Genomic DNA, 23,575 nt, shown 5'->3' on the forward strand with positions numbered 1-23,575 from the left:
ACAAACAACCAATGAACATGCGATATTTTTATTCGTGCGAATTCACTGCGTTAGTGTTAGTTTCTAAAGATGGAATGCGATGTTATCGAAACTCCGAAGAAAATATCAGATAATGGTCGCTGTTTTGTTTGCTCTTCTGCTGTTTCTAAAGATAAACTCTGTTTATTTGGGAGAAGTGCTTGGAATTTTCCTGAGATAATCAAGGCTTGTATCGATGTTGACCTCTACAGCTATTCTAAGGGCCTGATTACATGAGCCGGGCTGGCCCAGTTAGCCGGGCTGATTCCTTTTGTTTTGGTGTTCGCCAAAGCGTGAAAACAAAAGAAATCAGCCCGGCTAACCGGGCCAGTTCGGCTCATGTAATCAGGCCCTAACTCAAGAGAGCTATCAATTTTTCGCGAGTGCTACAAGCTTCTAATAAAGTTCAAGAAAAGCTATGATAGCACTGGAGAAATCAAGAATCAAATCTATTCAACGTTCTCAAACCGACGAGTGAGTATAAAGCGATTGTCGAACGAGGACAGCGAGAAAGAAGCTACTCGAGGAAAAGCACCAAGGTGTTTGGACTTCGACGTGTCAACTACTACTAGTGAATCGCACGTTGAGTAGCAGGTCAGTTATCCTTACACCGAACAGAAGTGGACTTCAATGTGAAAGTGTTTCACTTCCCCGGAGACAATCTAAGTTAATCCAACAAGTGTTTCCCCAGCTTTTACCGCTCGTGTGTAAAAGTCCCATGCAATTTCAAGCGCCATTATTTACTTGGACACCGAACTCTCAATGAACAGTAAACACACCGAAGACTCCAAAGACTGTAGTAACTATTCAGTATCCAAGCAAAACAGTAAAGAAAACCTTATGAGGCGGATATCAGTCCATTGGGAAGGCGATTGCTTATGATTTTCCTTCGCAGATTGCAAATGCGGTGTTGGAACACGCTTCCCTAAGAAACCAAGTCTTGGAGAAGAAGTTAAGATTACTATCAAAGGAAGTCACCGCTCTTTGCTCGTCGAACAATCCATCACTTTTGCGAAAGTCCGGGAAGGACGACTGGCAAAGTTTGATTTGCAAAAGCTTTGCGAAGAGTGGAAAGAAAGGGCGCCACTGTTTTACTCCGTGCTGATGATCTGCGCTGCTAACAAGAGAACCAAAGATAAAACATGGTTCTCTAGCGTGGCAGTGGCAGGCTCAATTCTTCTCAAACAGAGGAATGAGAAAATGAATGCAACTGCATGTGTTCTTGGTGTTCTTCTCAAATCAAAGTCAGTCGAGGTATTGTCTAAATCAATATTTCTTATTTATTCAGTGAGTGCATTTAAACTACATTTTCTTAACACTGCTTGTCATAATCTAAAAATATCTGACTAAAAAGTATGGATTTTATAAACGAAAACAAAGGAATTAGGATAACGTTGGAGTATTTAGTAAATCTTATATTCATTGATTAATGATGCTCACGCTAAGTACGTTTAGCATTGAAAAAAATTATGCTGTAAACATGAAATTCACTTCTACAGCAATCCTGAAATTTTTAACAACATCAGCTTTTTGTTCTGATACAGACCACAATTGCTAGATTCAATAAGATGAAGATCACAAATGCCAATACCAGCATTCTGAGAACCATGGATAAGCTGGGCGAAGACTATGATGCTGATCTAACCTATGCCAAAGAACCCATCACACAGCAGAACAAGCAGTTGAAGTGTGCAGAGGCAAAATGCCATGACATAATTGTTGGTGGGGGAGTTTTCGCTTGCGTGACGACGCCGGAAAGGGCTGCAAGGGAGACTATCGAAAACCATAACAAAAGTAATCCCAGCGACCAATCAAAACAAAAGTTTACCTCATCGCTGGCCAATAAGAAATCAAAGTGAAAAATAAACAAACCGCTCGAAGCGCGGGAAAATGCGAGAGATCAAGTTTCTATCTGATTGGTTGGGAAGATGGCCCGAGTTTTCTGGACCAATCACAGAGCAAGGTTAATTGAAACCAAAGCAACCCCGGATTACTTTCGACCCTCAGTGAAAATTGCTTCATTAATACTCACATTTTACAGTTAAAAGAATCAACACCGTGGCATATCTTGTTGACACACATTTCTTCAATTTCGCATCGTCTTTTGCATCTCCTAATGGAAAAAAAATATCACACAAAATACTTTTGCCATCCTTTTGATGCTGAATTAATTACAAAATGAGGAAATATTTGACTGACGTAAATGCACATGGAGCCATGCCGTGCTGGGACTACCAGGGTTGTAGCTAAGAAAAAGTTATGCAGCCGGCTGAAATTTGAAGTGATGCGGCTCTTTGTAAGTGGGAAACCTCAGAAGTGCATGTTATGCTCTACCGAGCGATCATCGGCAGGATTTTTAGCCGCTGAATTTCGCAGGCAGCCGGCGCTTAGCGACAGCCCCGAGTCGGACTACTGGAAAGAAATCATCTTTTCTAAAAATCTTAGCTGTTTTTTTTCCAAACGCGACGAAAAGACAACACTCATAACGAGAGTAACTTACCTGTAGATTCAACAAACGGAAGTAGAGCACTTAGATTTGTTTCCAAGCTAAGAACAGACACGACTGCTGCTTTACCTACAAGAAGAAAACAAGAGCATGATAAATAACTGAACTGCCTCATCATCTTGGAAAAAGTGGGCCACTGTTTGCCTGTGTTGATAGGTAAGAGAAACACAGGTAATGAATGGCAAGAAAATTATCAAGTCAGGGATTTCGTTCCTATGGTGCACCAAATTTTCAGTACGAGCAAACAAAGAAATATATTGACATCATTGAAGAGAATTAGATTTCAGATCTTGTGAATGAAAACGTTGAAACTAATGATCTTTTATAATTCGTGACCGTAATAAGCTACAGAGCTCCTAACATTGTCTTCATAACTCACCAATGGCTGTAAAGGTCATGGAGTAGAGAGTATGTAAAGTGGACAGCAGGTCAGCTCCATCCATGTCATTTGGAAGCAAATCTAGAGGGGAAAAAAGATTCTATGTCAGACTGAATGTAACATCAATATTAACCAAAGTCTCTGCCTGCCGATGATACACCATGGACACACATACGCTGTGCTATGGGGATAGTTATGGGTGTGTCATTGTTGAAAAGCGAATCAAAATTAAATTCAGTATTAAAGGATGTGGAGAAAGAAGTTAAAAGATTACCTGGAGTAAGAGATGTTAGCAATTGATCCACAGCTTGTAAAGTCTGGAATGCGCAACAAACAAAAGCATGGAAATAAATACATTAACATCAGAGTAATTAAGTAATAAACAGATAAATAATTATATTGACAGAACATGACCTGAAAGGCTTTAAGTTCTTAGGCAAAAAATTAGTTTTCAAACACTTCAAAGTTTTCCTTTCAGATGCTTCAATTCACAAAATCTTTGTTTTTATTCTCTCTCAAACAGTCTTTAATAAAAATATTGCAATTAAGGTGAAATGGACAATGTAAATACACTTTACCTGCAAATGATAAATCAGCAAAAGTCCCAGGTGCTGAGGAGTGCAAGAGTCTGCAGCAGTTGTGTCTGTGAGGATTTCCTAGAGGGTGTGAATATATTGAAAGCAATAAACACTGATACCCCAGAGAAGTTGTTCAAACATTTTGGGTTAAATATCCTAAACAATCCATCTGAAAGTACTTACATTCAGTGGTGCTGCATCACTATGGTGAATATCAGCCTCCTGAAATCAAACTCAGTGTCAGAATGTTGGAAGGCAAATTAGCAAGCAAGGATTGTGTTGGTAATGCAACTGTCATGGGGTAGGTCAGTAGGAAGAGAGCAGATGAGTGATGAGGGAGAAACAAATGAGAAAAGAAATAAATTGTGGATGAACATAATATACTTATTAACCAATCAAAGGTAGAACACCAAATATTATATGGTAAGCTTAATCAACAACATTTTGCTTTGTTCTCATATAAAACAAACAGATTCTGTGTTTTCATGGTTCTGTACAGTACAGAAAGTATTCAGCAGAATTACCAGACTATTGAGGAAGGAAAAAAACAGTTACTTACAGTTGTTTGAGTAAGGACACGGATAAGACCATTTATAGTGTCAGGATGAGAGGAGAGAAACAACAAACCTGCAAGTGAAAGAGTACAAGCATACCATTTAGCCCAAATTGCACTCAAATGGCTGGTATATACAACACTGGTATCCAAAGCAGTGTTTATAGGCTCTCTTGCCTTTCCTCAAAGACCTCTGCCCTTTTACTTGTCTAGCCTTAGTTAATGGTCTAGAAAGCTTATGGAACCAAAAAAGATTTCTAGTAAAACTTTAAAATCAAATTTCAAGGACCAGATCGTGCTTCATTTTCCATAACAATTTAGTCGTAATGAAGAATGGGACCTATCAGGACATCTCACTATTTCCATAGGTTACCATGTATGACCACAAAAACAGACAACTGTACAAAGTCAAGGAGGTCTGCACCATAGCTTCTGAATCGGCGTTTTTACCATATATTTTTGCCACCTCACACAACCTTTCTCAAAATACTTTTAGTGTCAAAGTTGACAAGCCAGTTAGAAGCATACAAAGTGCCTTTAGTTAGTACCTTGCTGGGACTGTAACAATGTAAAGAACAAATCTCTGATTGGCCCAAACACTGCAGGATGGCAACCAGCTGTTGAGGACATCACAACCAGAATGGACTCCAGAAGACGACTAAAATGGAAAAAAAAAAGAAAAAAAAAACAAAGAGAGTTTCAAAAAAACCTACATTTGCTTGCTCTATTGGGATGATTAAACCTTTGAGCCAAGAAGCCTATAACTGCAGATTTTATCTTCAGTTTATGCACATCTGAGCACCTAAGACTAATGTTACTTTCCCTCCATGAGAAAATGAGAAGCTGGTCCATCACAGATGACCCCTAGTATCTTGTCAAATTTCCCTAACAATTCAGCAGCAAAAATTTGAACTTTTTTATGGAGAGAGGCAGTGTGAGAGTATGGCGTCTTGTCCCAAGAATGCAACCCATAACACAACACAAACCAAGGAAAGGTCTCTTGATCTCAAATCAAGTGTGAGTCATAACCTCTACAGTACATTGCCATGTCCCACAGGTTACCTGTAGAGGTGTATCTAAAATCCTCTGCAGTACACTAAAACACTAGAGCTATAAAATTCAATTACCGTGCTTTGAAGAAGTGAAACAAAACTGGATAAGGATCTTTAGGAGATTTATCAAATCCTGTGATCTTTGCTGAGGTGGGAAATGCTTTCACAGGAGCCTGAACCTAAATAGAAAAGAAATCACTGCCTTAATTTTAATCCTTTATATCTCTATATAATATATATCTTGTCAAACCTTGTTATTTGAACACTTTTATTGGTTAGCAGAAAGAGGGCTAGTGACTCCAATAATGGATAAGCACAAAAGTGCTCTGTGGCTGTCTTATGCCAAGGACACCTTCCCACACTAAGAACAATTTTGTACCAAATTTTTCCCTTCTGTTAGAGAATTAATGGACCAATCAGAATCTGCCTTTGGCACACATATTTCAATGACTAGAGGAGGTTACTGGAAATGTGAAAGGCTTCAAACTCTGGCTTTTTCCCTAGTTGTCAAAAAAACAGACACCCAAAACTGCAAGGGTCCTTTTCATGACTTCCTTCACCTGAATGATCAGATTATGTGATCAAAGTGAAGAAGAAGTAACCAATAATTCCATCTATACGTATGATGTGTGATTCTCGCAGTAGATAGCGCTATTTATGCAATAGTGAAAATCAGACCTGAAACAAATCAGGCCTGTACGGGACTCAAACCACTGACCTCTGTGATACTAGTGCAGTGCTCTACCAATTGAGCTAACGAGCCAACTGGGAGCAGGCCGTTAAGTTGATTCGTAATAAACCCGTGAAAGTGATCAATGAGATGCAATGATTATTACAATATTTCATCACACTGGTTTCAAATTCTTATCTCTTTAACCCCTGAGGGTGACCACCACCTAATTATTTCTCACAAACATACATTGCTGAATCAACCATCATGCTCACAAAAATTTCATAAATCATCAAACTTGAAAAGCTCCTAATTTTTAGCTAAATTCTCCTCATCAGTGCCTTAGGAAATTTATAAAGAGCCATATGGAGAATTTTCATGCTGATGATAGTGTAAAGGTGTACTAGTAATAAAACCACCTTCCATGGAGGATGTAGCTGTATGAATGCACACTTAAGATATTCATAACAAGATTGCATGGTACTGCTATATTATCTACTGCTGTGTCTGTATAATATGAACTCAATCAGCTTACTATCATGTGCTGGGCCTGATTAAGGTAGATACAAATCTCTTCAAGGGTGCTTGCGAGGATCTCTATCATCCCTGCATTAAGGGGTTGCTCTCGTTCACCTGCAGCCAGCCCTGATGTATCCATAGCCATGTCTGGTTCAGGGGACATCACATCAGCTGCCTGCTTGGATTCAGTTACCTCCCCAACTGAGTCTGTTTCAGGATCTGTCTGCCTGGGACTGGGAGTTGTTTCAATAATTCTGCACAAACAGCAAAGTAAACAATTTGTGATTCACCTACCTGATATGCTTCTCTGACTGATTTATTTACTGACTGGCACTGAAGAACTGACTTGATAAATGACTAACTTGCTGACTGACTAAATGACTGAATGACACACTCAGTCTCTTAATTACTGCCTGCCTAACTATATAACAGACAGGTAGCCTGACCAACCCAAAAGAACACAGAGAGTGACTGTATTTCAAGAATAGTAAGAAAATTTTGCTAAGTGGATGCATAGTGTAAGGAAGTCATACTCAGCTGTGAAGTTAACCTAAAAACATTTTTTTTTAATTATCATTATTTTTTCAAGTCAGTTTGGTGCAACAACTGGTCCAAAAAATCTAAAACAAAAAAAACAACAACAAAAAAGAAACCAGAAAAAAAATATAGTTACCTGTATATATGTGTTAGAGTATATGTAACTTACTTACTTGTCTACAGTTTTCTGCAGAAGTGCAAGCAATTCATACAAGTGGACTTTGCGAGCAAGAGCTGAAGCAGATTCTACCACACGTACAGTCTAGTGTTGAAAAAAATATCAGTCACTAAGAAGAACCATAACTGTTGTAAGATCTACACCAAGATGAAACAAACTGAACTCAAAATCAATTTCAATGTCACTGTTATACAAAAGAATACTACCTGATCAGTGAGAAGAAAATCAACAAGTTGCTGGTAACTTTTGGATTCTTCTTGGACAGTGTTTCCTTCACTTTCCTTAACCTTAAAAATTAAAGACAATATCCACAACTTCAACTACTACCACAGGGTTTTTGTACCCTTTTGAGCTGTGAAAATTCCAGGCCTTTTCCTGTGACTTTTCAAAAATTTCCTTCACTGAAGTTAGGCAAGTATACTGATTGGTTCACAACCATGACTGCAAGCGTAGATGTTTATTTCTTCTGAATTTAATCTTATTTTTTGACTCATCAGTGAATTTTTCACTCATAGAAAGCCTGCTGATTTTCCATGACTTTCCATGATTTTACAGGAGCTAAACTTACATTCCAACCCTGGAGAATAAAATTATAAAATTCCATGACTTTCCAGGTATTCCAAGCTAGACATTTTGAGAAGTAGCCATGTACATTAAATGTACAAGCAAAACCAAACATTTGCTTGCAAAACCAATCATACATTTCAATATCATTTTGATGTTTACCATGACATCTTCATCCCATCCAAGAAAATGTTCCATTCCAATGTGGGAATCTGTAGTGTTATCAATGGCTATAGCATTCAAAAAACAAAACATAAAACTTTTGTTAACACAGAATTTAACAAGGACAATTGGCGTTATAAATTATTTTAAATGTCTCAAATATGTCCATTCTACATAATAAAGTACAAAGCCGAGAGAAATTTGAAGTATCCTCTACAAACATTAATTTTGGAATAAACCAATTTAACACTAACCTTGCAAAGTCAACAATTTCATTGAAGAGGACATGTGTTCTGTAGTAAGAAGTTTACCAAGGCACTCCTGAATCCCGGCTTCCTATATGTGAATGATAAATTTGGCTTTTAGTATGCCACATATGCATACATTTGATTTTTTTAATAGTTAAAGAAAGCTACACTTATCAGATGAGATTATCCAACAGAAACATAGTCAATCTAGCACTTAACCAGGGCTTGTCTACAATACATTGTGCAACCACAATTAAATACTGTTTCAAAAATTATTCAAATAGTGACTCTTCATTTTCCAAGTTAAGAGTCATACTGTCCAATAGCTGTTGTTAAGGAATTGCCCCTAAACTACAAATATTCCATCATTCCATCTCTAAAAATATTGTGGTCAAAGCTACATTGCCAAGACCTTAACAAGAAATTGAACAATTGCCACAGCTTGGGAAATATTCAAAACATTATTGAACTTTATTTCCCAAACTTTCCCAGCTTTTGAAATCTCTGCAAATTCCCATACTTCTTTTTAACAATTTCAGCTCCCATGATCTAATTACTGTCTGCAAGACAATTCTAATAAGGTTAGCTTGGAGAATTAAGTATTGGATCAACCACTTATCCCCTAATTGATATATTTTCCTTTACTCTCATCACTTGTCTGCTTGAGACTGAATTGCTATTATGAGGAGAAATTCTGTCTCCATCACTCATGGGAGTTAAAGGGTTAAGAATTTAGCCTTCTCTATCAACCCTTCCAAAACTAGCCTACAAACAGGCTCTGCGTTCAATCAGACGTCGGGACTTGTTGTGCTCCTCCAAACTGGGAGCCTGTTCGCAAGCTATTCCAAAACTGAATAGTTCTCTTCTACACCATTACAGTAGTATTAATTTTCATGCAAACAAGAGCAAAAACATCAAGTCTCACTATCAGTAAAGAAGAAACTTCTGATCCACAGGAGCACATTGCACCAACAAGTTTGAGTCCTGCTTTTAGCAATCGAATGTTGGCCTGTTGATGAAGATAAAACAAACAATGATAGATTTACTATGTACAGAGCAAAATACAGTCTTATGGCAAGTAAGTTGTACTTGAAGTCTGCCAAGTGAAAGACATTCTGTTTCCCAACAGAATAGCTACTGACTATCAAACTGCAGGTATGAGGAGCAGAAAGTTGGTACTAGTTATGGGAATATAATTTTCAAAGGGTGGTCCCGAAAGGCTTGAAAACACATAGAGCAACCCTATGCATCTCAAGTAATCTAAATATTCCATTATGACACAATTCACATTGCTTTATTTTGTTTGCCACCCTACGGTGTACTTTGTTAGTCTGTGGAAAGGAATATCACAACAGATGGCAGTTTGATTTATAGAAACAGACAAAGAACTTACAGCTATGGGAAGTTTCTGGGCCATCTCAATATCCAAGGAATACAAGATCCATTCAATAAGTTTTCTCTTCACTCCTGCAATTTGAAATTCTCAAACAATTACAAGTAGAACACAAACATTCTCTTTGTTTTGTTTTCTTCTTCTCTTTGTTCAGTTTTGTTACCAGACAAATCAACAAAAGGGAAAAATCAGAATAGATTGGGGCACAAAACCTTCTTTCTGTTCACTTCTTGTGAGAAAAGCCTGCAAAAAAAAGGAGACTGTTTTGGCTAGATTTCATGATATAATAACACATTCAAACTTTCTTCTCATAGCAATTGTATTCACATATTAAGAGAGTTAAAAAAATATGCACAATACATAGTATCAGATTACAATACAAAACACAATCAAGAAAGTTACTTTGAATTCTTATGAAGAATTCGCTATCAAACAAAAGATCTTCCCTGCTGGGTACAAGCACAATTACTAATTGTCTTGCAACATAATTTGTTAAAATAAGGATTAAGATCCTAGTGACATACCAGCCCTGGAATAAGTAGTCTGGGTATCTCTTCAAGTTGCTCAATCCATCTGATAGAATTTGAAATAATAATTACATCTTTTTAGAGTTGCAATTCAGTTATTTCAACTGCTTATTAGGAAAAGGAATCATTATATATTAATGATAAAATTTACATTTTGTATATGTGTACTCACTTCTTATTCCTCTCAGAAGTGCAGCACATTTCAACGTGTTCAAACAATGTCTGTCCCTGCAGTTTTATAGAGGATAAGCATATACTTTTATATTATCCACTTTTATTTTTAACTAATTGCAACCATTCCCACAGCCCTGAATTTGTAATAATTTGTAATTTGTTCCAGGAAGCAGGTCTTGCACAAGTTTCAAGTGAGTTGCACAGCTGAAGCTAACCATAGGTTCCATAGTATGATCCATTAGTAAGATTACTTCCAAAATGTTTGTCTGGATGGAATGCTTCTTTCAATAATTTTCAAGGTTTCTTTGAAGGTTTGTTGGTAAATGTAAATATCAGATATTATTATCCAACTAAACCGAGTAGAGTACAAATAATGCCATACATGAGTACAAATATCACTTGGTATTTGTACTCCAGAGTACTGGTTGGACAGGTTTTCTCACATTGCGCAAGCGAAGAATTGGATTGAAGTTACGAAAAAAATGGCAGACAATTTGAATTATATTTCTGATGACGAAGAGTCTAAATGGCAGGAAAATATAGATCCAAGTTTATTAGATGAATCGAATGAAGAAAAACAGCTAGACAACCAGGAAATTTCTTCATCAATTGAAGAAAATAGAAACAGCAAGTGAACATAACAATCCGCCAATTCCATTCCGCTTTGCAAACTTCTGTCACACACTCCCCGTAAATAAATATCCGCAAACAATTTGGTGCGTTAGATAATAAATAACTTATTAGACATTTTGTTGTGTAATATTGCTGAGTACTTTTACTCGTTATTTGTATTTTGACTCACCCTACGGGCTCGTCAAAATACGGCACAACTCGTAAAAATACTCAGCCATACTATACAACAAAATGTCTATTAAGATGTATATACTCCTTGGCAGAAAGAAGAACAGTGAGAGTTGGGTGTCTAATGCCAAACAACTTAAACACAATATCCATAGCCAGGGGTCAAACTTAGACCTTGAAATCCAGAGCCAACCAGTACACAAACCATTGGACCCTATCTCACCCTCAAATAAAATTACATTGTAGCAGTAGCAGTGTTTTATCAAGTTGACCCTTCCACTCGCACTCCCTTGCTATCTGCCATACATACACAAGTGCTATTCATATTATGCTAGTCCAGAGTATTTAATAAATCAACAGTGGTTTATCATGGTCTGTACTCTTATCAACCCTGATATTTTGTTATCACAGTGGTCAAAATGTTGTGGACTCCCACAGTGCAGCCTACCACAATAATGACGTCAAATAAAAAGATTCTTTCAGTGAGTAACACACTGTGACATGTTGCATGACACATTGCATGACAGACTTACACAAGCAGCTTTGTCTGTATTATTAGTGACAAGAGTGCCTTGGCCAGTCAGATTGCAAGATTATTACCAATTGCAGAAAACTGGTATTGGATCAACAAATAATCTCCTAATTAATGTTTACTTTATTCTTGCCACTTGTCTGCTTGACATTGTATTGATATAGTAATGAGAAATTATGTCTCGGTCATTCAAGGGAGTTAGAGGGTTAAACTTTCCTTAACCATTCCACTATCACAATCTGAAAGCCAATTCTCCACGCAAGTGAGATACGTTTCTTGATTGGCTAGTTGTGAAAATTTAACACTGAATTGAGGCAACATCTCCAACATGATAATAATGTTTGGACTCTAGTACATTACTGCGTTAATTCAATGTTGTTCTCACTTACCAAGTTGAGTTGCTGTTCATCTAAGGAGCCTTGGAGAGAAGAAAGAGACAATCAATTCATCTGCCGTTGAATTTGTCAAAAGCTAACTCAAAAATTAACATCTAATCACACAGTCAAACATAAGAAAAGTACTCTATAAGAAATATAGTAGCACAAAACACTATAATATAACAGGAGAATAACAAAATATTCTGCAATACTACAAAATTGAGCTTGAACCATTGTATTTATTATTTGGAAGGTTCTTCAGTATGTAGTTGGCAGAGTATTCTACATTACTCCTCTAAACATTGAATGTAAAAGTTACTGGCAGTAGTAGACTGATGTTGAAATTAGCTACTCACTGGAATCCTCTTTAACTTTCAACAATGCATTTTCATATTCTGTGCAATCTGGAGGACTAAGTGTCTGAAGTAAAAAAAAGACAAAAAGTATCAACTGAAGACAACAACACATTACAATTAATGATCATTTAATGTCATGGTTTGGTGCAATTTTTTAACAAGTTTGACTAATGGTGGTGGGTCGTGGGTCGTAGATACAAGTCGTGGGTCGTGGGTGTGGGTAAAAGTTGTGGGTGTGATTAATATAAAATAATAACAATAATCATTTAAAATATTAGTCATAATGATACATAAATATTATACAACCCTTATCATTGTATCAGCTCGGTTTAGTGAGCCTAATATTTCATTGATTTCATCCAACAGAATTAATTCATTTCACCCAAAAGAAAAGTTAAACCAAAGACAAAGCCATTATTTGCAGGATGACGTAATTTCTAATTAAGCCCCAGTCTACATGAGCAATTTTTGGGTGGCAACTGTATGTGGCAATTTTTATTTGCCCATGTAGATGGCTCGACAAATATTTGTTGTTAATTTGCGTCAGTAATAATTTTGCACAGCAGAGATGCTCATGGAAAGGAAAAAGGCAAGATGGTGAAAGTCAGAAGACGTGCCAGATGTGCTGCAGCTTTAGGCACATTAATTTTGTCACATTTTACGTGGCGTCCCGTCTACACGGACAATTCTTTTATGTGGCAATATTTATTTGCCGCATAAAAACTAATGCCAGCTTTTCAGCAAATCCAGTTGTCACAGACTGTGACATAAAAATTGGTCATTTTCCATCATCTACACGGGCAAGTAAAAATTGTCACATAAAAATTGCCATATAAAAATTACTCGTGTAGACGGGGCTTTAAAATGAGGGTCATTCCAAAGAGTTTGAGGAATTTTGTTCAGGTCAAACGCTTCATCAACACACAAAAATAATCTTACATTGAAAAGAGAGAAGTGTTAATCTTAAAAGAGCAACGTTCTCAGAACATGAAAGAAGCTTCAATATAAAACGAGGATCAGAAACATGGCTATTGGCCGTGTTTTTTAATTAAAATTAAATTGTGCTCTCAGTACCAGTTAAAAATAAATGAAGTTTCAAAAGCAAAAGTAACAGTATATCCCTCTGCTGGTTAGGGAAAATAAAGCTTGTGTTGATCAATGACATTCAGACAAAGAACCGAATGCTTCATCAATTATCATCTCTGTATCGCGTACCATCTACCCCGCAACTAAGAAAAAAATGAAGTGAAAGAGCGAACTGTTGAAAGATATGCTGATATATAGATAGCAACGTTGCAACGTTAGTTGCAGGTCTGGATATGTTGGCTCCAAGGTTTTTCCAAGGCTCGAAAAGATAAAACCTCTGGTATCCAGTGTGCAGTATATAATCGACAACCAGAAATCGCAAGCCAATGTTAAATTGGTCACGACAACTGGCATCGGTGACAAGAAATTAAATGAAGAACCAAATACAATCTTAAAATTCTTCTTCGTCCATTTAACTAGCCAGGTCATTTTCTAAATCATAAAATAAACTAGATATGAAGAATTATTGAAATAAGTAAATTAATAAATAAAGAGGTTCTAATAGTTTCAATTTTTAAATGATTCATTTCTTATCTGACAAAAACCAGACTCGGCAGAGTTGCCGGAAATGTGACGTACTCGAGAAACATACATTTCATTGTTCAACGAGAAGTATTGCATTAATTCACGGTAGCTAATGACAGTCATGTTTCACGTCTTGTTTTGAGACCCTTACAGGATAAATTTTTGGAAAAGAAGAATGACAACGGTTCAGTCACGTTTCGTGAAAAAATCTAGTCATTTCACAATTTCCATGAAGAAAAGGTGATTCAACATTCATGGCAATATAACCAAATCACGTTTAACGAGAGAAAAAACTAGCCAAAGGGTCCTTTGCGATCACGAAAAAACCCTTTTCCCCTACAAAAATAACAATAATTTATTATTAGTAGTGGTGCTATTAAATGAGCTCTTAACCATTAATTAATCTGTATTACCCACACCCATGACTTTTACCCACGACCCACAACCATTAGTCATTGACAAACCCTTTTTTTACTGCATGTTGCAAAGTGACAAAGTTATTGCAGCAGCCTGTTCCTTTTTACCTTGGGACTCAGCAAATTTGCTGACCACCTGAGTGTAAAGTTCACAAAATACAAATACAAGAAATGAACTTACAGTCAAAGGTGATAGGTCACATTGGTAAGGGTTGAAACTAACAGACACAGACATCCAAGCATCCTCGCTATAAAGGTCAAGATCCCCAAATTGTACATCCTAAAAAATTAAGTACAACTTTAAATTAGACAGCAGGGGTGTAATGTACATTTATCTCAGAGATCAGATAGTTCTTCAGATAGGATGCAGAATTCTTTAGCTAAATTCAGATGACCTATCTTTTTACCCTATCTGGTAATTCTCTTTATTGTGTGTCATTCATTTCTCATTAGGCTGGTACTGAGAAATTGGTGATTAATCAATAACTTTCCGATGTTGATGTTTTTTTCTTTTTTCTTGTTATCTGTCTGTTTGATGATCTATTGATATAATCATAAGGTCAAATTACTTCTTGGTCACCCCTAGGAGTGAAGAGTTAATGAGACTACAAGAACACTCTCCTTTCACTTTATGCTACATGTACTATATTTCTCAGTGAAAAAAACTGGCACTGCAATTAGTGGAGAGAAAGACAATTCCTACCTAGATATCACAGTTACAGTAACACATTGCAGTAAGGATGACCCAACTTTGTAGCATCAAGTGTGGAGAAACAACATTGCCTTAAAAACCTTTTTTTTTTCAGAGAGGCAATTTGACGCAAGTTGATGCCCTGACTGTTGTAAACAAGGTGAATTTCTAACAAATCTATCCTTTTATCAAACCAAGAAAAATGATTTTATACTCACTGCATCATCTATTGTTCCATCCTCCATCTCCTACAATTTAACGGGTTTCAATTTTTAAGCAAGTTTTTATGATTCACTGTAAAACACATTTGATCACACACTGTATATACATGTTACAAACTGTAATTTGTGCTACAGAAATATCACATTATGATTATCATTAAGTATTACTATTATCACAATTTCAAGATGAAAGATAACTGGCAATTATCAGTGTTTTTAAAATCACTGTCCTCCCAAAGGTTTTTTGAAAAGTGAGATGAATGATTTTGTTTTCATAAAAAAATATCTGATCAGAAATCAAGGATAAGCACTACACCACAGAGAGAGCAAAAAAACAACAGCAACAACAAAAACAAGAAATTTGATGGTAGCAAAGCCTTTGGCTCATCTTGTAGCTTTTGTACATTGTTACCACAACACATTCACAGTTTTGGAAATGATTCCTAGACACACCTCTTCATCACTAAGGATTTCTTCATAGCCATCCTATTTAAGAAAAAAAGCATTTAAAAGAATTATTCAAAGGAGGTTGAGCACAATTTTGCTTCTTGTAAGTGGAAAACAGATCAACTGTCGAATGCCTCTCTGAGATACTTGATGAACATAAAATTTTGTTAGAGATGTTGATTCACATCTTAATATTTTCTGCAAATATTCTTTGACAGCTTAGGTAAGTGGTATAACTTTTTGCAAAGATGATCACAAACATGGGCATAACTAAGCATGAGCTAAAATTTAGTTCCAGCAAAACAAAATGAGATGATTTCACCCCTGAGTAGACCATTATTTGTAGGAAGTTATTAGCAGATTCTGTGATATGCTCTTGGCTGATGAGAAAGAAGAAGTAAATACATTGAACGAAAACACCAATGACAACAATCTCTATCATAACGATTACTTACCGGTTCATCTACATCCTCTTCATCAGACATAAACAGGTTGGAGGGTGATCTGTCAGGTGTGAGAGGCTCAAACAAGTCATCTGGAGACTGGTTACCAGACTCTGTACCAGCTGGTTGCTATAGTAACAATCATTTGCAAAGTATACAGTAGTGTCAGAGAAAGGCCAATTGAAAAGCAGGTTGGACTTCTTAGACTAGTGGTTTGAATCTTCTGATCAAAACTGTGCAGATGTAGTGGTGGCTAGGCAAACTGTTGTAAAAATAATAGTTTGCTACATCCACGATATCCTTCCACCAAGTACTAAACTATGATTTCCAAGATAAGGATCATGTGACCTTGCATTCCCCAAGGGATTAAGAACATGGACTGTTTTCCTCATAAGGTTCACTTGAACTAAATGAGATCAATAACCAAACTATGGCTAGAGCCAATAGCATGTCAATAACATCAGCTGATTGATAGCACTGCCACCAAACTGAAGTTAAGATATATGTTGCAGGTAAAAATTAAATTCAGGTAAAAAAAAATTTAACCTAGGTTGAATTTCAATTCTCTTTGTCTCGGAGCCCTAATTGTGAACAACTAGGGCTAGGAGACAAAGGAAATTGACTTTCAACCTAGGTTAAAATTTTTTTACCTGAACTCAATTTTTACCTACAACATATACATATAACCTACTGGTTAAAAAAAATTAACCACTAATGTTTGTTCCTGCTAAAACAGTTGTTTCCCTCAAGAGATAAAGGGAGACACTGAGGATCCCATAACATAAAACAATTTTACAAAGAGACCTGGGAATGAGTATGATATTACCTCCTCCCTTGGAGACCCTGGTGGAGTTGTTGGCTTGGCAGCAGTAATTTCACCAATAGTTGCCATAGCACTTTGGGGGGATCCTGGGGGAGATTTTATTCTTGGTGGTGACTTTGACAGAGTTCTTTCCCTCTCCTTCCCAGCTTTTCTTTCTTCTCTTGCATGCAACTGCTCATCTCTCTTCTCCTTTGATTCAGTGGTTCTCTCAAAGGCTCTTTCATCTAGACCCTTCTCTAAGGGAGCTGAATCAGAAGAACCTCTCTCAGCACTCCTCTCCCTTTTTAAAGGCCTTTCTGGACCTCTATCACGATCTTTTTCAGCCTTCTCAGCTACTTTTTCAAAGGCTACTTTTTCTGTATCCCAGAGCACTCTTTCAACATCCCTATCAGGGCCTCTTGTTTCTACAATGACTGGGGGCCTATCAATTCTTGGTTCTGGGTGTGTTTCTTGAGGACGTTGATTGACATCAGTGAAGAGACCATACAGGCTAATGGTGATTCTGTTGTACCATCCACGCAGAACCACAACATCTGTTGCACCCTGATCAAAAAATTCGAACTAAATGAAGAGGAAAAGTTGACACAGTTATCACTAGTAATGACAAAACGTTTGAAACCAAAATCAATTTTGTTTGACAGAAGTGGGGGACATAACAAGAAAGTAGCCTACATGTAATATCTATTTCAACATTGCAAACTAGTTTGTTAAATTTATCTTTATATTTGCCCTTCCCTTTAAAATGAAAATTGAATCATTGCTGGTGGCCAAGTGCAATAAAGCACAGCACATATTGAGCATTACAAACTCACACCAACAGGGCTCAACACTAATGGTAGCCCACTAGCCACAGACCAGTAGAAATTCAGTTTTGGCTATTGGTTTTCAATTTCCCCTTGCCAGTTTGGCTGGTAAACAGACTGAAATTGTCGTAACATGTAAAAACATCTAGGATGTCACTATAGCCACTTGGCTACTAAGTTGAAAAGTTAGTGTCGAGCCCTGCACCAGCCATCAAACTTTTTCAATGGTCAATTAATGGCTATATACAAAGCACAGCCAGGGTGTTGAGCTTGGAACAACTGAAGGTAAATCCAGGGAGTAGCAAGGTGGAGGGCTTGAACAATTGAAGCACAGGATTGTACGCTCAGTTCCCTAACCACTCAGCCAACCTGAACAAAAATTGGCTGTAAAGCCTTACCTTAGAGTAGGTAACAAGCTGAAAATTGTTGGGTTCCTTATACTCTAGTCTATAAAATAAAGCAAATGAAAGAACTGTTAACAACAATATTTCTGTTCTTCTCTACTGTAACAACTAATAAGTCTTTGACAAAATTATGTAACTACTGCAAGAAATTAAAAAAAAAATACTTTGTTGTCACTTACTGTCCAAGTCTTTCAAACACCACATCTGCAGGCCTGTCTAGATTTCGAATGAATAGATCCAACTTAAAAGAGGGAGGATGAGTTTCTCTGTAAAAATTGGAACATTATCAAGACATTTTAAGTCAATTAAGTCAAAAATTGTTGCTAAGAACCCACTCAAGGCAAGTTTTGCCGGCTGAGAAAGTGGTGAAATCAAAACATTAATTGTAAAAACTATCTGATCTTCTACAAAGTCGAGAGAACAACCAAATTTTAGAATGTTACACTTTTTTCACAGATATAGTGGTATCTGCTATCACAAGTTACATACCCCATTTTCTCTCTCTCACTAACTGCAGCATGGACTCTGTGTCCTGCAGGTATCACTCTTACTTCCTGGATACAAACTGGTCTTGGAAAGCTGATCAAGTCAAGATGCATTTCCTGTAAAGAATTTATAATAATTAATTAAAATAATCACTCACAGGTACAAACTTCTTTTCAACAAGTTTCCTTGTACTGCCAACCTAATTTGTTTTGGTTACCTCCAACAAGATCATCATTTAAAATTTGAACTCATAATAAGAAAGTTTGATTTTGTTCAATAATCTAACCAATTGGAAAAAAAAAAAATAAGTTCAATGATTGCTACCTTGATTGCTTGCATCATCATGATACATGTCAGTCTGATTTAACCAAAATAGAGATATACACAAAAGACCCATACACATATAACCCCCATACACATATAACCCCCATACACATATAACGCCCATCATCAAGTGTCATCATAGTTTGATCAACTACACTTCCTTGCGCAAAATCTGAGTTAAAAATTCATCAAGCTACAAGAGGCCTGGCATTATAATTAGCTCATGGAATCCGAGACAGATTCAATCAAAAGAATATACCTAACAATATCAGCTGATCCAGAGGTTCATTCTACCTTTATATTAAACAAAGAGTTTGAAACCTCTTTCAGAGATCCTCGGGGTTACATAACGTGACAAAGTTTGGAGTTGATTGCAATTAAAATCATGGTGCAAGGCTTGTACAATATACATATCTTCAGCTGCAGTCACTTAGTCATACGGTACACACGAAGCACTACCTGACTAGATAGACATAGAAGTATCAGAGACTGGGCTTGAATTGGAATTTTGATAGACCTTGCGTAAGACCTTTCAGTAATTGATTGCAGCGTCACAAAGAAACGTTCTCGGCTGGCAGCTGATCAACAGCTGGTTGGGATAATTCGCATCTGGAAATATCCGAAATTGTAGCATCGTAAGCAAGGGAAGATTTGATAAATATCCGGTAAAGAAATGACTTTCCTGTTTAAATTTACAAAGATCTTTACACAAACCTCATTTTCAGGATGGCTGAATGTGTCACAAAAGAGCAAAACGGGATCTACAGCTTCTGGTGACAAGGCCGCCATGTTGCTTTTTCAAACCACAATACTATGCGGGTCAACACCTATGTCGTGTACGCACATTTAATGGTAACAACCTGGGCCGGATTGTTTAAAGCAGGGTTAAGATAACCAGGAGTTAGTGTGAAATTTGATTTCAGATCTGAAAGCTTTCAAAGAAAATTCAGCTTAATTCCATTTGTCTATAATTTGATGATTAAATGTTCTAAAAAGAATTGGGAAAACTATCCCAAAACGGATTTTGATCAGAGAAATATAGAAACCTGGATAAAAATCTAACCCTGGGATAGTGCTAATCAGCCTTTTCACAACTGGGCCCTGGAAAACAATGGTGTTCGCTTGTGCAAGGATCATGCAATTAACCATTACTTTTCCGTAATAGACAAGATGCTCTGGCCAGCAGCACTAACTCAATCCTTCTAAAATTTGCAATCAACCGTAGTTGACTTTAGTCTAGACAAAAAGAACAGTTCAATACAGGCCAGGTACGTTTCTAAAGAAATTGTGATTGCTGTGTCAGTGATGGGAGAGAAAAATGAGATCATTTGGGTTCTCAACTGATTAGATAATGTAAATTAGCCACCCTTAAGAGTTTAAATGCTGACGTTTCTAGCCCAAGTCCTTTGTCAGAACTAATGATGTGTTGATAGGCTAACACTTTTTCAACTCTCTATGGTGGCCAATTTACAGTTTCAACGTGGGCTCTCAGGACCACATCAATTTCTAACAATTTTAGGGCCCCATTTCAAGTCAAATAATGTTTGGAGCCTAAAGAAAAGTAGAACAGTACCATTCTTGTCTGAAACACCATTCCAATCCCTTTCTTTTTTAGCAATAGTTTTTGGTGTTTGAATTTCAGAATTTGAGAACAGAAAACAGCAAAAAACTAGTTGCTTTTATAAGAGACTTCAAAGAGATGAACTCTGATCTTTAACTCTTTTAACCCCAACATCACTATCAATATTCTCCAAAGCTAATCTCTACATATTCCAATTGATACCAAAAGGAGAATTTGTTGAAAAATCAGGCTTATTAAGTTAGCAGTAATTTCCTTTATTCTCCTAATTCAGCTGCATTACTGTAAGGAAAACTGAATGCTAGTAACTCTGAGGGTTACAGGAGTGAATCCATTGTGGTAGGACCACAGGCTTACTTTCCCAACAACTGGTGCCCCAAGTGTTTAATGCTTTCTTTTTCCAATTATTTGTTATCAACATTTCATGAGACACATTTTTCTTGGTACATAGTAAATCAAATTCTTTGTGAACAAGTACCCAGTAAAAGTTTACTGCACACCACTCCTTGATAAAATAAATTCTTTAATTCTACTAAATAGTTTTTACATTAATTACAAATTTCTTCACAACTTTTTTGACCGTTTTTTTCCTTTTTTTTCAGATTTCCCTTAATTTCTGTATAAGAAAAAATTAATGCAAGTACTGGGATACTATGGTTTTATGTACAAAACCTAGTCTTTTTTTACCACAATTGGTCAATAAATGAAATGAAGGCCTTATATTTACTTGGCCAAACCAATTAAAACTTTGTACAAGTTTTTTTTTTTTTTTTCTTTCTTTCTAGAAGACAATCAATGAAAATCCAGACATGGGATTAAGTGCTGGTTCTTCAACTTTACAAGCTCATCAAAAATGATTCTTGACTTCATTCTCTTGAAATTCTTCTTTGTAGTTATGTCTGCAGTCACTTAGTAACTAACTTTTAACATTATTACCTACAAACAGTAGTCCAGAAGAGCACTCCATAGTGTACAGGATGCAGCTTTAAGAAGCATGAAAGGAAAAACCATTGTTTGTCAGTTACAATGTTTCCAGAATGATGAACCAAAGCCTGACCTTTCAGTGTATAGACAAGCGTTTTATTTTGTGTTTTTTAAATGCTTGTAACTGATAGTATTAAAGGCTTGTTTTAAGATACTTTATTCTCTTTCAATCACCAATGAAAAAAATAGAGTTGGAAAAAAAAAAAAAAAAAAACAGCCATTCTCTAAAAAAGATTAGTAAGTTTCTCTCCAAGGCTCATGAAAGTTATGGGGAGTGCAGCTATGAGAGATCATAGGTTTGCAGGCTCAAATCACATCTTTGTATTATAAAATCCTTGTCTTGTCAGTTGTCCTTCAAGAGTTTCTATCAACTAAAAACATCTTTTAACAGATTTTACATTGTTGATAAAGATCAAAAGCACTGATCGAACTCCTAATAGTCTCTTACATTTTTCTACTAATTCTGGTGATTTATATGAAGGTAATGAGGTACATTTTCCAGCAAAAACTGATTCCAAATGAACACTCTTGAAATGCAAACTTAGGAGAAATAGTGTATCTTTTGAAATATGTCAATAGTCTGATGGATTCTAAGCTGCAAACCCAAAATTCTTTTAGCTAATAGCACTTGTCTACACTTTTCAAAGGTCAGACTTTCAAATCCTAGGAATCTGATACTTTACCATTCATTTCATGAAGTCTGTTGTGACACTGTTCAGTTCAACCTCTGATCCAACCTTGTTTGGTGGCACCTGAAAAAGAAAGAAAGACGACGAGTGCGTGCTGCTCAAAAGTGACAAAACGATTACATTCAGCCTACGTTGAAGTACGTCTCTTTTTTTGGTTTTTCTTTTGTCTTTTGATAGCAGTTTTCTGTCTTGCATTACAGGAACTCATAACCTTAAGGGTTCTTTCCCTCTCTATACGTAGTTCCACTGCTCGAACACCTCAGTTTGACAAAGTAGTGATAATATACTTGGCCTGTACTTTGTGATACCGACATTTTGTTTCCTTTACAGAACTCCACCCTGCATTGCTTTCTTCTCGCACTTAGAACATAATTCCACGGACACCTTGCCACCGCTCACATGAAGACACACACCACCAGCATTTGAGCGGCTTCGCTTGCTGGGGGCATCTCCCCTATCCTCGTCAGGCTGCCTCTTCCTGCTTCTGGTCACATATTGCCTCCCTTCCTCCTTTGTGTCGCTTTCCTTTTCGGTACCTGGACTTTGCGTCGACTGCACAAGCGATGAAGACAATGAGATTCCAGGTGTAGCCGCCACGCTCTTCAGCAAAAGCGAAATTGTGCTTTCATTAGCAAGGACATTTCGTAGATATTTCACCTCATCCGCTAGCTTCTTTGTAACAGATGTCAAGCTTTCGTTTTTGGCTTTAAGAGTCTTATTCTCCTCTTTCAAATCAGAAACAGTTTTTTCAAGCCCTTCGACGTATTTCTTTTTCTTTTCTCTGTTTTCCTTGGCAGCAATGGCGTTCTTTCTGTTTTTCTCGACGATGGCTTCTTCGTCTTCAACTTTTTCTTGGGAAGTTCGCTGCCTTTTCCCAAAATTCCCTCTCACTGAAAGATTTGTAAGGCTGAGTTTTGTACAAGGTGGTTTATTTGATTGTTCGTTACAGTTAAAGAGTTCTTCCAAATCCCTGAAATCGTTGTCGTTTAATCCAAAGTCTCCTTCGGCCCAAGATGAAGTTAATTCGGACAAGAAATCTCCAATACCAGCATCTAATCCACTATCCGAACTGTGGGCAGGAGAGGAAGAACTAGATAATGTTTCCAAATCTATTGCTTCACCAATGGGCGAGATCTCTCCATCGGGATCTACTCTGGGACAAATTGCTTCTTTCCTCTGGTTTCGTGGTTTCGTTGTGCTTACACACGACGAAATCTCGGTCTTGGAATCGTCATCGGACGGCACCAGTAAGCAGTAATCGTGATCCAAAGCAATCGACATAGCCGTGATGGAACCTTTTTCGCAGTAGGCTTTGTTCTTGGTCTAGAAGGAAACGTAAAAATATCTGAAGTCTTCGACCACACTCTATTCCCCAATTAACAACTCGCTAAAATACGTCACTTCAACGTTTGAAGCACGAGGCTGCAATAAAATTGTAAGATGAGGTCATTATTGAAACTGCGCACACTCATCAAGTCACGTGACAAAGTCATTCTCAGTCCTGTCAATCCCAGGGCTTTTTTCGGCTCC

The 23,575-nt window shown here is 37.0% G+C and overlaps 2 protein-coding genes and 1 pseudogene across 3 annotated transcripts in view; 1 reads left to right on the top strand and 2 right to left on the bottom strand.

Annotated features, from left to right (window-relative positions):
* Positions 1–19,618, bottom strand: part of LOC111332613 (protein virilizer homolog) — a 39,057-nt gene extending 19,439 nt beyond the window's left edge. The window contains exons 1-30 of the mRNA XM_088755594.1: positions 19,508–19,618; positions 18,473–18,585; positions 18,163–18,249; positions 17,978–18,026; positions 16,780–17,319; positions 15,966–16,082; positions 15,517–15,549; positions 15,061–15,090; positions 14,333–14,431; positions 12,125–12,188; positions 11,781–11,809; positions 10,057–10,112; positions 9,882–9,930; positions 9,570–9,600; positions 9,358–9,431; positions 8,890–8,973; positions 7,971–8,052; positions 7,717–7,784; positions 7,197–7,277; positions 6,986–7,074; positions 6,292–6,529; positions 5,162–5,265; positions 4,583–4,692; positions 4,041–4,108; positions 3,665–3,703; positions 3,482–3,559; positions 3,178–3,220; positions 2,904–2,984; positions 2,519–2,593; positions 2,051–2,131 (exon numbers count right to left, since the gene is read on the bottom strand). Of these exons, the coding sequence (XP_088611720.1) occupies positions 2,051–2,131; positions 2,519–2,593; positions 2,904–2,984; positions 3,178–3,220; positions 3,482–3,559; positions 3,665–3,703; positions 4,041–4,108; positions 4,583–4,692; positions 5,162–5,265; positions 6,292–6,529; positions 6,986–7,074; positions 7,197–7,277; positions 7,717–7,784; positions 7,971–8,052; positions 8,890–8,973; positions 9,358–9,431; positions 9,570–9,600; positions 9,882–9,930; positions 10,057–10,112; positions 11,781–11,809; positions 12,125–12,188; positions 14,333–14,431; positions 15,061–15,090; positions 15,517–15,549; positions 15,966–16,082; positions 16,780–17,319; positions 17,978–18,026; positions 18,163–18,249; positions 18,473–18,585; positions 19,508–19,582 (2,767 nt within the window). The 5' untranslated portion in view covers positions 19,583–19,618. The remainder of the gene's footprint in view (positions 1–2,050; positions 2,132–2,518; positions 2,594–2,903; positions 2,985–3,177; positions 3,221–3,481; positions 3,560–3,664; positions 3,704–4,040; positions 4,109–4,582; positions 4,693–5,161; positions 5,266–6,291; positions 6,530–6,985; positions 7,075–7,196; positions 7,278–7,716; positions 7,785–7,970; positions 8,053–8,889; positions 8,974–9,357; positions 9,432–9,569; positions 9,601–9,881; positions 9,931–10,056; positions 10,113–11,780; positions 11,810–12,124; positions 12,189–14,332; positions 14,432–15,060; positions 15,091–15,516; positions 15,550–15,965; positions 16,083–16,779; positions 17,320–17,977; positions 18,027–18,162; positions 18,250–18,472; positions 18,586–19,507) is intronic.
* On the top strand, positions 70–1,986 carry LOC148735036 (uncharacterized; annotated as a pseudogene). The gene is made up of 4 exons (XR_015999445.1): positions 70–126; positions 875–1,272; positions 1,563–1,740; positions 1,976–1,986. The product of XR_015999445.1 is annotated as an uncharacterized LOC148735036 (transcript).
* A 1,257-nt stretch (positions 19,619–20,875) lies between the features above and the next one.
* Positions 20,876–23,467, bottom strand: LOC111332609 (uncharacterized). Its single transcript, XM_022937978.2, has 2 exons — positions 22,040–23,467; positions 20,876–21,355 (listed from the first exon to the last, which is right to left on the bottom strand). The coding sequence occupies exon 1, from the start codon at positions 23,324–23,326 to the stop codon at positions 22,370–22,372; it is 957 nt and encodes a 318-aa protein (XP_022793713.2). The 5' UTR covers positions 23,327–23,467; the 3' UTR covers positions 20,876–21,355; positions 22,040–22,369.
* Positions 23,468–23,575: the final 108 nt, after the last annotated feature.

Source organism: Stylophora pistillata, chromosome 3 (assembly GCF_964205215.1).
Source record: "Stylophora pistillata chromosome 3, jaStyPist1.2, whole genome shotgun sequence".
In the NCBI taxonomy this organism is placed as follows: Eukaryota; Metazoa; Cnidaria; class Anthozoa; order Scleractinia; family Pocilloporidae; genus Stylophora; species Stylophora pistillata.

Coding starts and splice junctions, on each gene's coding strand:
- LOC111332609 (XM_022937978.2), bottom strand. CDS start 23,326: ATGTCGATTGCTTTGGATCACGATTACTGCTTACTGGTGCCGTCCGAT.